We start from the raw sequence: 15,964 nt of genomic DNA on the forward strand, positions 1-15,964 counted from the left end.
ACGAAAGAGGAAGTGATCCTAGGATTACTGCTATTTGTAGGCGCTGCCCGTACCTTATTGGTTGTTAGGAGTGACATGTTTAGTGACTAGTTTGTGTGTGCAAATATACTTAATCTAGAGTTCTCAGATACGCCTCTCATAAGCACCTGTCTTCTCTTCCCCATACAGGAGGAATAGGCAGAAAAGACAAGAAATCACCAAGATCTTGGAATGCACAGAACCAATTCGGAATGTTTCTGAGGTGTTTAGTCAAGGGTTTGAAAACAACTATAATTATTCAGGAAACAGATTTTTAATATACACTATAACCACTCTACTCCCTCTGATTGTCTTTGAAAAAGTGTCCTATATTAGTAGGAGCAGTACATTGCCAATATAAATCCTGGAAGAGAAGCACATACCTATCTATGGCAGAAGGCGATCAGGACACATTGGCAACAACTTCTACAAGTGCCGGTGACCCACAAAGTACAGGTGTAGATAACAGGAAAAGCCCCACTGTACAGGATTCAAGCTCCGAACTGTTGACGCCAAAGAAATCACTTGAGATAGTCGTCCACTTTTCTGCAATACCTAAATCAATTGGTGAAACACAGCAGGATCAGGCTGAAGCATCCAGCTCACAAGGTACTTCTTATGCCACAGCTCTTTACTAAACAGACAGAATATTTCTGAAGAAACAGTCTAATTAATTAAATTGATTGTTGAGAGTTGTCTAGCGTGTGTTGTTTCCTGGATATTAAATCAACAACAATATTGATTTTTCAAGGTGCCCGTACATACATCACTGCAAACACCTAAAAAGGTAGAGTTTAAGACAAGGGTTCATTTAAATGTCTGCAGAAAGGCTTCCTATGTGGCGCCATCACACTTAGGCAGTTTGGTATAATTTTCTCAAGGAACTTCTGCCGTTTAATATAGCCAGCTGGATTTTGTTTACCCTGGGTGGGTAGTGTATTGATTGAATAGGGATTGGTTTTATTTGTTAGCCAGAGTGGCATGGGTCTACAGGATTATCATATTTAGGGGACAAAAGACTAACTTGAAAGAAGGAAATCAGGCTGAGGAATTTATTTTCTTGGTTTAGTTCAGATTGGTTTTAATCTGTAATTCACAGGAATGATGTCTTCCCCGAATTTAGGGATGCACGTATGAAAGAAGATCTTGGTCCTTCAGATAAGTTCTTTTGTAAAAGATATGTGGCACTGTTATTCTTGACAGACCATTACATTGCTTTTGCATGCCAAAATTAGGGTTCCCTTGGCATTTTCAATAATGTATTACTTCCTATGATTTGGACAGAGGTTAATCTGAGATGTTCTGCTTAAATGCAACATTGAACCTACTGTGCATTCATACCTTTGCTGAGCAAAAATAATAAAAAGAAAAATAATTAACAAATACCAGTGGTAGACATGATTACACAAAAACCTACATATTGGCAGAACAACCAGTGATAATATATATCGACCGCAGCTAATGAAAAGATTCTATTGATCTGCATGGACATGAACACTGGCAAGCCAGAAGAAGGACTTGGACCAGAGGACATGTTGTCAAGGGTTTTGTGTAACTTAAAAGAAAATGCCTTTCTAGCCCTATTGCTAAAATAAGAATTCCCTCCTACCAAACTATACTAAGGTGCTTGTAAGTAATCAAAATAAAAAAATAGTCCTCTGTCCAAACCTATCCTCTAAACTGGCCCTACCACTTTGAAAGAATATAAATGAAAAACAAGGCAGTGTGCCCTGCCTTCAGTGTTGTTCACCCTGATCTCTCTCGGGCTTCTAGGAATCCCTCCTGGTTCCGGATCCAAGGATTATGCATAGAAAACAATTGTCCCTGGTTTCACAGTTCTTGACCCTCTGTCAAAGTTCCAAAAGATTCTCAAGTTTACAAAATAAAGTTTCAAGATCCTGAAAAGATCAAGTATCCAAGATGCCTTAGGTGGAGGGCTATTTTGCTGATCCCTCTCCACCACTTCAGTTGGTTTCTCTTCACTTGGTTCATGTCTTGGGTGCCTCTGGCTCCTCTTGCATCTGTCCTTCACTTAGTTTATTGGTCCCCTCGGTTTCTCTTGGGTTTCTTTGTCCCAATGATTCACTTATCTCCTTGGGGTATTGGTAACCCTTCTTTCCATGTGTCTCTCTCTTATCTCTTGTGAGTTCCGGTGAGTCGTCTAGATGATTACAATATTCAGGTTTCTTGGGCTCCCATAACCCTGGAGTTTCTCTGTCTCCCGGACTGACTTATTTCTCTGGGATCTAGGCGGTCCCTCTTGCCACCACTTAGGTCTTTTGGGTTTCTGTAACGCTTATTATCATCTGTTTCTTTCTCTCCCTCTAGGTTTCTCTGAAACCTTTTAGGGCAATCCTTCCTTCTGCCCCTTTCGTTCTCTCTTCTCTCCACTCTGAGCAACCCGGGTTCCTTCGATTTAGCAGGGTTTTCTACAGAGGGGCGTCTGCCCAGTAGTGGTGGCGTTCTCCACGGCTTTTCTAATCTTCCTGTTGATTGCAATATTCTGCTTTCTTGGGCTGCATTACCTTGATTGTTACTTGGTTCTGTCTTTCTCTCTCCAGTCCTATATACCCCTGGAGTGGGCTTAGGGTAATTCTTCCTTCTTCCCCTTTTGCTCTCTGGTCTCTCCTCCCGCCTCCTCTATGCTGTTCTACACTCTGTCGCAGGGTGTGCTCCAGTGAGGTGGTGTCTGTTCATTAGCAATGGTGTTCTACACAGGTTTCTGGCCTTCCCATCTGGGCACGAGTAAGTGTTGTGAAGCGAACATTTCTGCATTTCTCTGTTTCTCAGATCTCGCGTTGCGTAGAGAGGACTCTTTCCTCCTTCAAGTTCTGGATTCAGTGTAGTATCTCGGGCACCGGGCCCACCACCTCCTCCGTGTGGTCACCCTTCCAGATAAGGCCGGCTTCACTATGCCTAGGCCTCCATGCCGGGTCTGCAGCATCTCTCTTTCTTTCTCTCTCAGCACCACAGCCAGCCCGGCTGTGTAGCACAGCTCTGCCCCTCAATGATGTGTTCACATTGGAGGCTCGGCTCTGCGTATTGCTTCTTCTACTCCATTCAAGGGTGATCGTGCCTTTATTGGGGGTCATTACGACCCTGGCATCAAGGGTTTAACGGCACCATAAAAGGTGTCGGCGCCGTTAAACTCTTAACGCCTGATTACGAGGTCCCTTTGCAGGACCCGACCTTAACGGCTGGTTTTACCAGCCGTTAAAGTAGGGTGCCGCAAAGGGACCTCGGTGCTAATTACGGTACCACAATTTGCGGTACCGTACTTAGCGCCTTCCCCAGTCCCATTGAGCCCTATGGGGCGAAAATGGGAATGGGGAAGGGCCATGGTGAAATGTGGAAATACCGCCCCGCCAACCTTGGAATGGGGCGGTATTTCCCCATTTCACCATGGCGGACTCGTTACAACACCGGCACCAACCATGGTGCTAATAGCACCATGGTTTAGCGCCGGGGTTGTAATGATGGCCATTCTCTCTCCGTGACCAAAAAGAGGCATGTTGCTTATACTCAGCTGTCAAGCCCACAGAGAGACCAGTAAGAGACCAGCATTGTCTTGCGCAAAAACATCCAAAGGAAAATGTATTATTGTTATGAGTCCCACAGCTGAATGTAGCATAACATCAGTTTCTCTGATTCCCATGTATGCAGATAAAACCTTAGGTGGAGGGAGTTTCCCATGGGAATGGGAGTCCTTTACCCTTGAGGGGAGTCACAGCTCTCTTTGCCAAACCCCTAGTGAGGGCATTGCTGAGCAGACTCACCTCCCTGGCCTCAAAGAGGGTTCGCTCCCGCCAGGGAAAAAGGGACAAAGACTTGTCACAACACCTAACTGCATTTTGACCAACTATGCACAGTATATAAAGTGAGACATTAATGTATTAATTGCCCCCATAAAGGTGATGTTTTACAATTTTTGCTGGGGTCTTGGGCAATGTCTATTTATAATTCATTCATTTTTCTGATATTAAAAAAGATACATGTAGAAGGTAATGCTCTTCAGGGAAAGGGGGATAATTTTGACTTGGAATTAGAGGTGGCTTGAATCAAAGATTGAAATGTGACAAGCACAAATTGTTTGAATACCAGTGAATGGGCAAGAGGAAAATGTTAGTCACTTTGTGAGAGTGTGTGAGTCTGTGACAAGATGTTTAAGTGCTTGGAAATCTGAGTTAATTTATCAACAAGACAGTGGTCCCAACCCTGGTTTGCACATGCTCTTTTCCCTGCTGCAATGGCTTGGCGGGGTGAAAAACGACGGTGCGTAGGACTGCCCAGAGCAATACCTGCATTTATGATTGATTACAAACTTTACAGCCATCATCCCTTCAGTTTTGCGTAATTTCATCCCGAATGGGATGGGTATGTCCTGACGTGCGATCCGAGACTCCTGGGCATAGGGAGCCGGCTACAACTCATTGATGAAGGAAACATGAATGGGGTTACTTGAGGTCTCGTGCAGAAGGGATATGACCTTGCAGTTTGGGCTGAACTTTCCCGTTTGGGCTGAGACCAAGCTTTGAAAATTGACTTTCCCCGATGCCACTTCAGTGGTGGTGTGTGCACTATAAAATACCCTTAACATAACATTAAGATTGGACTGCAAAGTCATGGAATTATCCCAATCACCATCTCTCTGTTCATAATTAAACCAATATTTGACATCCTTTTCTCAGGCCATGTCAGATTTTGCAGAAAACGATCCAGAGAAGTTTCATTAGGGGGCACAATGTAAGTTACTAGATAGAGCCACTTGGCAGATGGGGTTGATGAATTGATAGAGGGAAACACATTGGCGAGTAGAGAAGAGTTTAATTCTCTTATCACGTGTCGTTTAAACATACCGTAAGAAGGAAGTTTTCCAGGTGGGCACCACCCTGGCTACTTGAGGGGTTTGCAGGATACTTGAGAGGTCTAATTAAATTTTCAGACCATGCCTGCATATAGTTGATAGTTGTGTGCAAAGGTGATGAGTGTATTACAAATGGAGACTAAATGAAAGGCTACTCAAAGGCCATGTTCATGTGAAAATGATGGAGAATCAACATATAGTATTTGAATGCACACTCGGGAACAGGCATGTTGGAAACTATGATTTGGAAACCTATAAAATCCGTCCTCTGTGGAACATGTATGGCTGTGATGTCTAGAGCCAAGAGAATGCACATACTTAAGCAATAAACTCCGAGCCGTAGGGGCATTACTGAGTCAGGTAATCCCTCAGGGCCCATAGTTATAGGCCAGAGCCCCAGGGCCCATAGTTATAACGAAGGCCCCGGGGCATTACCTGACACGGTAATGCCGCCGCAGCGAGAGGATTATTGCTGTTAGTACCCCGGCCTGTCAATGAAAATGGCATTTGGGGAAGGGAAAAAGGAGTCAGTTTTCATTTTACATGGCGGCCATCGGGAGCGGACGTGCTGGGAACACGTTCGCTCTTGAAAAAGGAGAAATAAGAATGTAAGTGGGGTTGGGAGGGAGGGGAGGGTATTGTTTGCAGGGGATGGGAGGTGGGAAAAAAAACGTACCTGAATCCCCAGCGGGGGAGGATGGCAGCCTCCAGCCGTGTGGAGGCTCGGAGGTGGGATGGCCCTGTTTCGAGCCTCCTCACCAGGGGTGATCATTCGAGGGATTCTGTGTGGGGTATGGACTGGGCGAGAGCCAATCACATTGCATCTAACAATCTGATTGTCTCTCGCCGGGTTCTAATAATGCATAACATCTTCACTAAACAGCTTGCTGATTCATAAAAGACCATAAGGTGAAGCCTGCTATAGAAACTTCCAAGCATATGCATAATTTTAAGAGCCAATTTGTCTGATTCAAAGATTTATGCTACCACACAGGAAGTGCCATTTTTGTACTCATCTACAATGGCAATTGGCTGAATGTGCTATGTGCAATTAAGGCATCTTCTTGTGTACCACTGCTGATGTTGCTTTAGGCAGCTGTGTAGAATTGCCTTACTGTAGAACAATCATGGGGACAAGTGAACACTGTGTGCTTCAAGGGAAGTAATCATTCCTTTGTTGCATTTGAAGCAACGCTTCTATGTCAATGGAAAAAATCAAAAGTTTATTCTGACAAACCATTTTGACTGTTGAAACCATATTTAAAGGAAGCCTAACTGTTGATCAAGAACTGTGTATCATTAACGGTGGATATTGCATTTTCTTTTGTACTGTGGCAAATCTTCCTGTGAGATTGACAAATGTGAGGGGTCAGTAATGTGAGACTCACGACTGTGTTTAGTTTTCTCAAGATTCAGCATTTGATTTTAAACAAAATCATAAAAAGAATCATAACTAAACCTACTCTACTAGGGGATTCCCTACCTAGTCAAGGATCTATGGGAAAACCTCCTAGCATTCACAAAACTAACCCACACACTGAACAACATAAACAATCAAAAGAACATGAAAACAACATAAATAAAAGGTTACCAAACAACCAGTGTCTGGGATGACTTCTACTGGTCCTGGGCAGATCTTGCTCCCCTAGGAATGTGCCAAAGTCAATTTCTTCCAAGGAAAAGAAAGTCTTGAACAAAAGTCTTGAATAGTTCCAACGAAACAAAGGTTCACACAAATAAAAATCCGCTGGTAACAGTTCCTTCTTCGCTTGATGAAAAGATTCCCTTTTTGAAGTTCCACAAAGAGAACAGCACCAATAAGATTCCTGGATGACTCTCTTCCAGGAAAGGATGGGTAAAGTTGAAGAAAAAATTACCACTTCTATTTGACAACAACTTCTCTTCCTTCAACGTCTGTGGCGTCTTTTACATACTGTTTTGTCAGGATGTTTCTGCTTAAGGTCTGCTCTCTCTTCGGCAACTCCCTTCTATTTGTGAAACTATGCAAGCAGGCTCCCTTGCTCCACAGTAGACTTCTGCTACTACATATTTCAACTGCTCCAGTTCTGACAGAAATGTTGACAACCACAGTACTACTGCTTCTACTACAACTTCTAATATTATGTCGATTTACTGCTGGTACTGTAAATTCAACTTTAGGCAACTTCAACAAGACTTCTTCGACCTCTACAGGTGGGCAAGGCACTCTTCTCTCTTGTATGGCAAGATAGGGCACCCTCTTTGCCTTTCCTTCTGCCTTGCAGAAACCACAACATCTGCCTATAGTTTTCAGACTATTTCTTCTCCACTCATATAGTCTTAGCCGTGCATATTTTAAATCAGCTTCTTTTAGCAAGTACCCAGCTCCCTTTCCCAACTTTATATACACCTTCTCCTCCAGTAGTTACCCCAAAGCTGCTGTGCCACTCTTTCAGCTTTGGATAACCTTGTCACCCTGATGTTAGAGGACTCTGGGTTAACAACAGCTTCAACGACTACAAAATGATGGTGTATAGTTCTTAAATGAGCGAGCTTCACTGTAACAGCGTTTAATCTATGGGCTTGGGTAATACTTGATCTTGGTTCTGCTTTAGTTACTTCTTCAACTCCTACTTCAAAGTTTAATATGTTACAAGATGTGTGTTTCTTAGAGAAAACAAAATTAGGCACGCGCAATTTCGTTTTGTTCTTGAACTGCCACTTCAAAAGACGCGCATTCCCACTGTGAGAAACCTGAAGGTGTCTCACTTACTAGTCCCTGTGTATCTGTCATCCAGGTTGTCAGGACATAGCCATCACTATTGGATCCAATTCCTTGGGGTGGACCAGTGCGGGAGGATCACCTGCATGAGGGATCTTCAGGGAGTGGAAGTGGGACACTGAAGGGTGAGACGGGGTATCCCTTCCTTATGACACCTTTTCCCCATCCTGTCCAGCGGGATAAGTAGAAAATCTACCCCCACCTCCCTTTTCATACACAAACACTTTCTCACCACGTGAGCGACAACGGACTAATCTTAGAGCCGTTTACCTGATATGTCCCAACACAAGGGTCAGGCAATTACCGACAACTGCACACACACCTGACTGTCCTTTCCCTTCCCCACTGGGATAAAAGGTAGAGCACACACTGAGCAAGGCCGAATGCATGAGGAAGCAGTTATTCCAAGACGGCAGTTCAAACGCAGGAGAAAGGCGGCGAGACCTGAAAGGACGCCAAGGAGGGAGTTACTGTTGCACTTTTCAACTCAAAGCCTCTGACAAAAGAAGCATAAAACAGGGAATTGCAGCTGGCGAATGGTCTGACGGATGTCAGCGGTACATGAACCCTCCTGCACTGATAGCCAGGGCGGGGAGACGCAGTTGCCATTGTGGTACCGTCCTTGACTCAAGAGGCAAAAGAGACGCCAACAAGTTCAGCACAGCCGGTGAGTCGGAAGAACCTGATAGTGGGCCGGACTGTGTTAGACTCAAGGTTGCAGTGGCTAAGAAGATTAAGATACAGAGGTCTTTTGTGAATGAACTTGGGACCAGAGAAATAGTGATCCGGCGCCACGTGGGTGCTCATTCGAAGATCCCTGGCTGGTACCCCTCTCTTGAACAAGGAAAGGATTGAACCGAAGGATAGTGGAACTACAAGTATAAAGAGGCCATAGAGAAGGCCGGCGTGAGGTGTCAAGGTGGTCATACAAGGGTCAAGCCAAACCCCTTGTACAATCGGAAGTCCTTGGCACGTTGTAGAAATTGTGAACTGTGGGAATTGTGAGACAGGGTTTGTGCTCGGTGGGGGATCGCCGTGCGAACTGGTTATTGTAAATAAACACACTCTTGCCATAGGCTAACAAAGTGGCCCAGCGAGACATGATCGCCCTTCGTAAGTCTTTGTTTAAAGTTGGCAAGTGCAGTGGAAGGTCTGAGCCCAGATGAGGGGGACCTACCAAAAGGTGGTTGTTTAAACAGACATTGAGACGTTTGAATATTACAAATAAGGAACTTGAATGAAAGATGATACTGAACCCGACTGAGGGATGTCAAGAGAAAACTGTAAGGAAAAAGAAGCTAACTGAACAACATTGTGACGACAAGTATGAACCCGACTGAGAGATTTCCACATAGTGAATGTTTGGTATGAGCCCAATTGAGGGAGGTTAACCACTAAGAGGCGGATCGGAGCCCGGCTGAGGGGGATCCAAGGGTGAAGAGTAACCATCCCACGTGAAGGTTAACAGAAGGACTTTTGTTTTGTTATTTTGGCTGAAGAATAATCACTTGACGTGAAGGTTATCAGAAATAACTGTTTGTTTTGTTGGTTTTGGACTATCAGGCCCCTCTGAAACAAGAGACTTTGCATGAGAAGAGATTTGGGCACAGAAGGCCCTGATATAGAGAAAAGGAACTGTAAACTTGTGCCAGAAGCCCGAGAGTGTGCTGTGCTCAAGAGTCCCCTGTGTCCCGTGCTAAAAACGTGAGGAAGGGAGACCCCAGCCATAACATCCTGACTTATCATTTGGTGAACACTTCTTTCTTTTGTTGTGAAACATTACCCAAACTATTTTGTAACATAGCTGTAAAGATTGGCAATAGGTCTTTTAGTATAGACCCTTTTATTTGACTAGACTCTACTAGGACTGTATTATTATTATTTGATGGTCGTACCTTGCTCCCATCTTAGATTTAGGGTTAGATTAGGCGTTTATCTCACCCATTTTACAGTTTAATAAACACCCTTGAACTGTGATCACTTGTGTCTGTCTTGCTTTGGTACCATGCCTTCCTTACACCACCTTTCGGTCAGCATTAAGCTTCCAAGGTATTGGGGAAACAATGTTGCATGTGCAACCTCTTCAAACTTTAACTGATGCTTGTAGCATTTTGGGAAATTCAATTCTGCTTCAATAGAGTTTACCGGTAGTGCTCTCCTTGTTAATGAGAGCCACACGACCGCTCAGCAACAAGTTACTTCTAACAATGGGGAAACAAAATACCTTCTTTGCATGCGGGTATTTCAGCTTGTTAACATAAGCGCATGTATCATTTCCCTTATTAGAAAAGACTTCCCAAGTCTGCGAACAACTTTTACTCGCTTGAATATGAACGCAAGTGTAATTAAAGCTGGCTACAGTTAACGGCAAGGTATTTCTGTTCATCTGCACTACGGAGCTTCCCATTTCTGACTCCACGATTACAACGGTTGCGGACTGCTTCAGCTTCCTGACTTGGCTTCTTCTGCTACTGCTACAGGCACACTTGTGACCCCCTCTGCTATACGGGTGTCTCCGATCCGGCCTCATTAAGAGAGAGACTTTCACTCTCCAGCTTCCCTCGGCTTGCTTCTGAACCCGGGCCTTGGGTGGATGCACGACTTCAGCTCTGCATTCACAGCAAGTAGGCGCACATGGAAAGACTGCCTTTTTCTCCCAGTCTATTCCAATGCTCCCACAGCCCAACAGGGTTTGTGAGCACAGGACCAACTCAGAGCCTGCAGGTGAATTCTGCCCTACCTGTGCTCCACCGTCCCTTCTGTGGTCACACTTCCTTGTGAAATGCCAGCCTTGTGCTTTTCAGCTTCTGCTACTGCCGACCTTCCAAATCCTGCTCCAGCTTCTTTCTACTGCTCCTCCCTGCTTCAGCCTTTTATGCCCCTCAGGTGGGTTAACTGATTTCAGGTACAGGCCCCTTAGAACTAATTGCATGACCTTGCCAAAAGCTATTAAGATAGCATGCTATGGCCTTGACTCCTGCATGCCCCATCAACCCTCTTATTCTTCACGGTCCCTGAGGAATTCTGGAACATGTGGTCTACCTCAGAAAGATTTAATTTCTCTATGTATTTAGAATGGCAAAAGGCCATAAAAAGGTCAAGGTTATGGGGAAAGTAAAAGAGGGGTTTCTCCCAGTCGTCCTGGTCCCTGATTCTCCTCCCGTGTGATCCTCCTGCAGTACAACACCCCTTCGGTCGGGATCAGAGAGTGCCTGCCTTCCCCTGGCCACCAGAGAAGGGTACCATGCCAGGTTCCTGGGGGGAATACCATCGAATTCTCCACATACCCTTCCCCTAATGTCGCTTGTTTCTTCAGCTTCTAAGGGGAACCGGGAAAGGAAATCAACATTCCATTGTTTCTTGCCTTTCGGATGTTCCAAAAGAAAGCAATAGGGCGGTAGATCCAGAAACCAGCGCATAACTCTAGCGTTAGAGTCTTTTTATAAGGTCAGTAACCAACTTAAACTTTTTCCTGTCAGATAGTATTTTAAATGGTTTATAACCCTTTGATGACAAGAGTCTCTTACTCCAGAGTGGCATAATTCTTCTCTCGAACAAAATGTTTTCGACTTATATATAGGATTGGATGTTCTTTCCCATCATGCCATTGAGATAACACTGCTCATAAGCCAATATGGGAAGCATCAGTTTGTAAAACAAATGGTTGATTAAAGCCAGCTTCTTTAAGACTGGCTCACTACATAGCATTTGTTTCAGTCTATCGAATCATTTTTGATCTGCAGATGACCACTGTAGTTTTTGTGGGGCTACATTTTTAAGCTTATCAGTAAGAATCCCTGAAATGGAAGAAAAATGTGGGCTAAATCTACGATAGTGTCCCACAAGCCCTAGAAAAGCATTCAGCTCCTTTTTGGTTTTGGGAGGTAAAGTTCTCATGACAACTTCAACTTTATCTTGTTGGGTTGCACTAACCCATTTTCAACAAGAAATCCCAAATATTTAACAGCAGATCTGGGCAGGGGACAATTTCGAGGATTGGCTGTTACCCTATTTTTCCCAATGCCCTGGTGACTTGGTATAAATGGGACAAACATTTCAGACCAGGTCTTTCTATATATAGTGATTTCATCAATATAGGCCCACAAAAAGAGGATAATGGTCTCAAGACATGATCCATTAGTCTTTGAAAAGTGTCAGGAGCCCCATGTGGGCCAAAAGGCAAAACCTTGAACAGGAATAATCCGAAAAATGTTGAAAAGACAGTTTTGGGTTTATCTGCTGAAATAACTGGTTCATGCCAATACCCTTTTGTAAGGTCTAGAGTACATAGAAATGTGGCATCACCTAGTTTGTCAAGTAGATCATCTATTCACAGCATTGGATACCTATCAAATTGATACACTGTGTTAACATTCCGAAAATATATACAGAACCTCCAATAATTATCTGGTTTGGCTACTAGAACATTGGGAGAAGACCAGGGGCTTTGTGAAGGTTCAATCACATCAGCTTTTAACATGGCCTCTACCTCGTCTTGAATTGTTTGTTTTCTGCTTCCTGGGATTCTATATGGTTTCTGATGTACCACTCTTCCTGGAGGAATGCGGATGTAATGATACACTCCTTTCACTCTACCGGGTTCTGGTCTAAATACATCAGGAAATAGTACCAACAAATCTAATATATCCTGTTTTTGATTTTGATTTTGAGGCAAGGCCGGGGATATTAGTAGGTTTTCCTGGTTTTCCTCGGATAGTAAACTCGTAAGCATGATAGAAGTGTCTGCAGGTAGGCTCTTTCCATTGTTTGAGCAGGATGATATGATATATGTGCGTTTTCCTATCAGGTTGTGACATTTTGTAATTGTAAGGCCCCATCTGTTGCATGACTTCATAAGGTCCATGCCACCTGGATAACATTTTATTATCAGATGAAGCAAGTAGGACTAATACCTTTTGCCCAATGGAGAAGGACCTTATTACTGCTTTTTGATTATAACTTCCCCTTTGCTGTTCTTGTGCCCTTATCATATTTGAATGAACTATTCTCCTAACAGCTGCCATTTGTTCCTTCAACTTTTGAGCTGTCTGGGACAATGAGATGGTAGCTCTTTCCCTTTCTTCCCAGGTCTCTTCTAGCATATCTAGCACATCCCAAGGTTCGCTACAATACAACAATTCAAAGGGCGAAACTCCCGTAGATGACTGAGGAGTTTTCCAACTGGTAAACAGAGCCCAAGGTATCATAACATCCCAGTTTTTGCCATCTATTTCAACCAACTTCCTTAAAATATGTTTTAGAGTTTGGTTGAATCTTTCCACTAATCCATCTGTTTGGGGATGATAAATCACTTCAGAGATAAGTTTACTCATGAAGGTGGAACCTTTTGTCAGTTAGAATTTCTCTTGAAAAACCAATTAGAGAAAAGAATGGTAACAAATGTTTTAAGATTTACTGGGAGGTGTTATTTCTTAAGTCAAAAGCCTCTGGATATCTATAAATGCTAGGCCAGTAAAATCAGTTCACAATTTGGGCTTGTGTTTTGTAAATCCCCAAATGTCACCCTGTTAAATGAGCTTGCACGATATCTTTATGACTTCTGGGTTCTACAATCTATGTTCGGGGCTTTCCAGTTGGATCTAAATCAGCCCTATACAATAAGCAATTTTGCTGGGGAATAAAAAGCTCCCCCTTTTGCTCTAACTTACTTTTCATTGATAATTTGTTTAAATGTCTCAGCCAGAAGAGGATCATTATGCTGGGCGAAAGGTAAATCCTAACGGACTTCCCATAGAGGTGGGGCGTCCGCACTTGCGGCCTAATAATTTCACTAAAATCAGGTTTGTTTAGTTCTGTTGGGTGCATGTGGCGGCATTCACTTGTAAAAAGTTAGTGTTGGTGGCATTAAATTAAGCGAAAGCTTATGTGTTTTCAATTCCAGTACACCTTAAACTCCCAAAAGTGGGGGACCGAAACACAGGAAAGCAAGGCGGACTTCGTTAATTGGTTACTCCGTTCTTTAAAGCTACGAATATTATATCACTGTGGCCTATACTTATCTTATCAAAGTGCATCTTTTCTAATATAACCAGATGCACTAACATAGTTGTGGGATATTCAGTACATGACTAAGCATGCTTTATGGTTTACTTGGCTCTGGTGTCACCCATTTGGGTAGTATAATATGGTTAATCACTTAGATTTGTTTCTCAATGGTGGAGTTTCATTTTCAATGGCAGTTGTATAATGTAAGGCAGACTATATGTTTATTTTATTATGTTATAATGGGTTATCTGTTCTCTTACTATATGCTTATGTTTTTTTCGGTCCCCTTGTCGTGGATCATTTCATTTGATATTGGTATCCTTTGAGATTATGTTGACCTTAACTCATGAATGGTGAAATGATTCTACTGTAACATTGTCAACCTATGCATTGGTCCACCTTGCTTTTCTTCCTTCACCCTTATGCCCCGAATAGTGTTTCTGGTGCATTAAACCATATTGTTTCTTTGACTTCAGGTATGTGTCATGTACATCTCATATTGTGATATTTGATATGCATATATCAGCCTGGAAGAAGACCTTGTGGTTGAAACACATGTTGGCTGTTTCACCTTCATTATCTATTATATTCACCTCATATCCACGTTCAGGTGTAGTGTGGTGGTGAAACTGTTATAATTGATACACAAGTGTTTCCAGGCGCCACAAGACAAAGTGGGGTCAGTGTGAAATAAAATACAATAAATGTCCTACTAGGCCTTGTGACATTCGGACCATTCAAGTGCAGTGAACAATAAGTGCGAGCGGAGGTGGAAGGACTGAGTGAATGGGCTGGGCTAAGGGAGAGGGGGAAGGATGAAGTGCAGGAAGGAGGGTCCCCAGGGGCTGGGCAAGTGCTGAGGGGAGCCCAAGGAAGGCAAGGGCAAGGGGAAACCAGGAGTAGGGGACAGCTAGTGCAGTGGGCTAGGTGGACCAAGATCAGGCTGGTCTGGGCAGGGTGCCAGAGGGCAAGTGCTGAAATTGGTGTGCTGGGGTAGACTGGTCGAGCAGGGCCTGGCCCCAGTAAGTCTCATAAGGGACCAGGCACCTGTAACAGCAGCAGAGGGAACATTAGCACGGGAGGCGGAGAGGGAAGGAGGAGGAGAAAAGGACAGTCTTGAGAAGCTTCCGGAACTTAAGGAGATCCGGCTCAAGTCTGAGAGGGGCAGGAAGGCCGTTCCAGAGGGACGCTCCTGCCAGAGAAAGAGATGTACCTCCCACTCTCTGCTTGGCGAACCGTCTGATCAGCAGAGAGTTGGAGCTAGAGGACCGAAGGACTCTAGCAAGGAGGTACTTAGGGAGAGAAAGTTGGATGTAGCAGACTCCCAGGCACCAGAAGGCCTTGTGGCTGATGCAGAGGGTGTTGAATTTGATCCTTGCAGTCACTGGGAGCCAGTGGGGCGATTTTAGGTCTTGAGAGATGCGGTCCGTGGGATTGAAGCCAAGGATAAGTCTTGCAGCCCTAGTCTGGATTAGTTGAAGAGGGCAAAGGGATGGAAGAGGCAGACTGAGGAAGAGGCTGTTGCAGTAATCCAGCTTAGAGAGAACCAAAGCTCTGGAGACCTTGAGCTTCCGGAGGAAGGTGAGAAAAGGTAGAATGCCCATGAGGACATGGTGCTGAAAGTTGGACATCTTGGCAAGGCATGTGATGTGAGGGGAGAAGGAGAGATAGCAGTTGAAGATAAGCCTGAGATTTTTGGCCTCACAAGAGGGTGGAGGGGGGCCCAAGGAGGGCTGGTGATAAGCTGGGAGCAGGGGTCCCAATGAGAAGGATCTCGGTCTTACTTGAAGTAAGGCAGAGATCATTATCAGAACACCAAGCCTGAATAGCTGCCAGGTAGTCAAGTATGAGAGAGGGGGAAGAGGAGGTAGAAGAGGGAAGCTTAAAGGAGAGCTGTGTGTCATCGGTATAGCACTGGAAGTGGGGCGAGAAGGTGGAGATCAAGTGGGTCAGAGGGGCAAGGTAGATATTTCCATGGCGATAGGATAGAGCCCTGTAGGACCCCAGAGGTAGAGAGTGAGGTGGAAGAGAGGAAAGGGCCCAGTTTTACTTGGGAAGGTCGGTTAGAGAGGAAGGAGGTCCGCCATGCCAGTGCCCGGTCCGTGATGCCAAGGAGTCGATTTATAAGGAAGGTATCATTGACCGTGTCAAAGGCTGAGGAAAGATTGGGAAGGATCAGAACAGAGGGGGAGTTGCATCCAGGTAAGAGAACAGGTCATCGCGGGGGTTCATGAGAGCAGTTTCTGTGCCTCTGGATGCTTTGAAGACAGACTGGTGGTCGTGGAGACAGCCAGCAGATTTGGTTTGGTCGATCA

General features: G+C 44.3%; 1 protein-coding gene across 2 annotated transcripts in view; it reads left to right on the forward strand.

The window, feature by feature from the left end:
* The window catches only part of SLC12A4 (solute carrier family 12 member 4), a 1,569,223-nt gene that overhangs the window by 258,896 nt on the left and 1,294,363 nt on the right, over window positions 1-15,964 (forward strand). The window contains exon 1 of one of the 2 annotated variants that reach the window (XM_069639652.1): window positions 393-627. The exons of the other annotated variant lie outside the window; for it this stretch is intronic. Coding sequence (XP_069495753.1) covers window positions 408-627 — 220 coding nt within the window. The 5' untranslated portion in view covers window positions 393-407. Of the gene's footprint in view, window positions 1-392; window positions 628-15,964 lie in introns of those variants that run through there. 2 annotated transcript variants of the gene reach the window in all.

Source organism: Ambystoma mexicanum, chromosome 1q (genome assembly GCF_040938575.1).
Source record: "Ambystoma mexicanum isolate Mex_15411 chromosome 1q, UKY_AmexF1_1, whole genome shotgun sequence".
NCBI classification, from domain to species: domain Eukaryota; kingdom Metazoa; phylum Chordata; class Amphibia; order Caudata; family Ambystomatidae; genus Ambystoma; species Ambystoma mexicanum.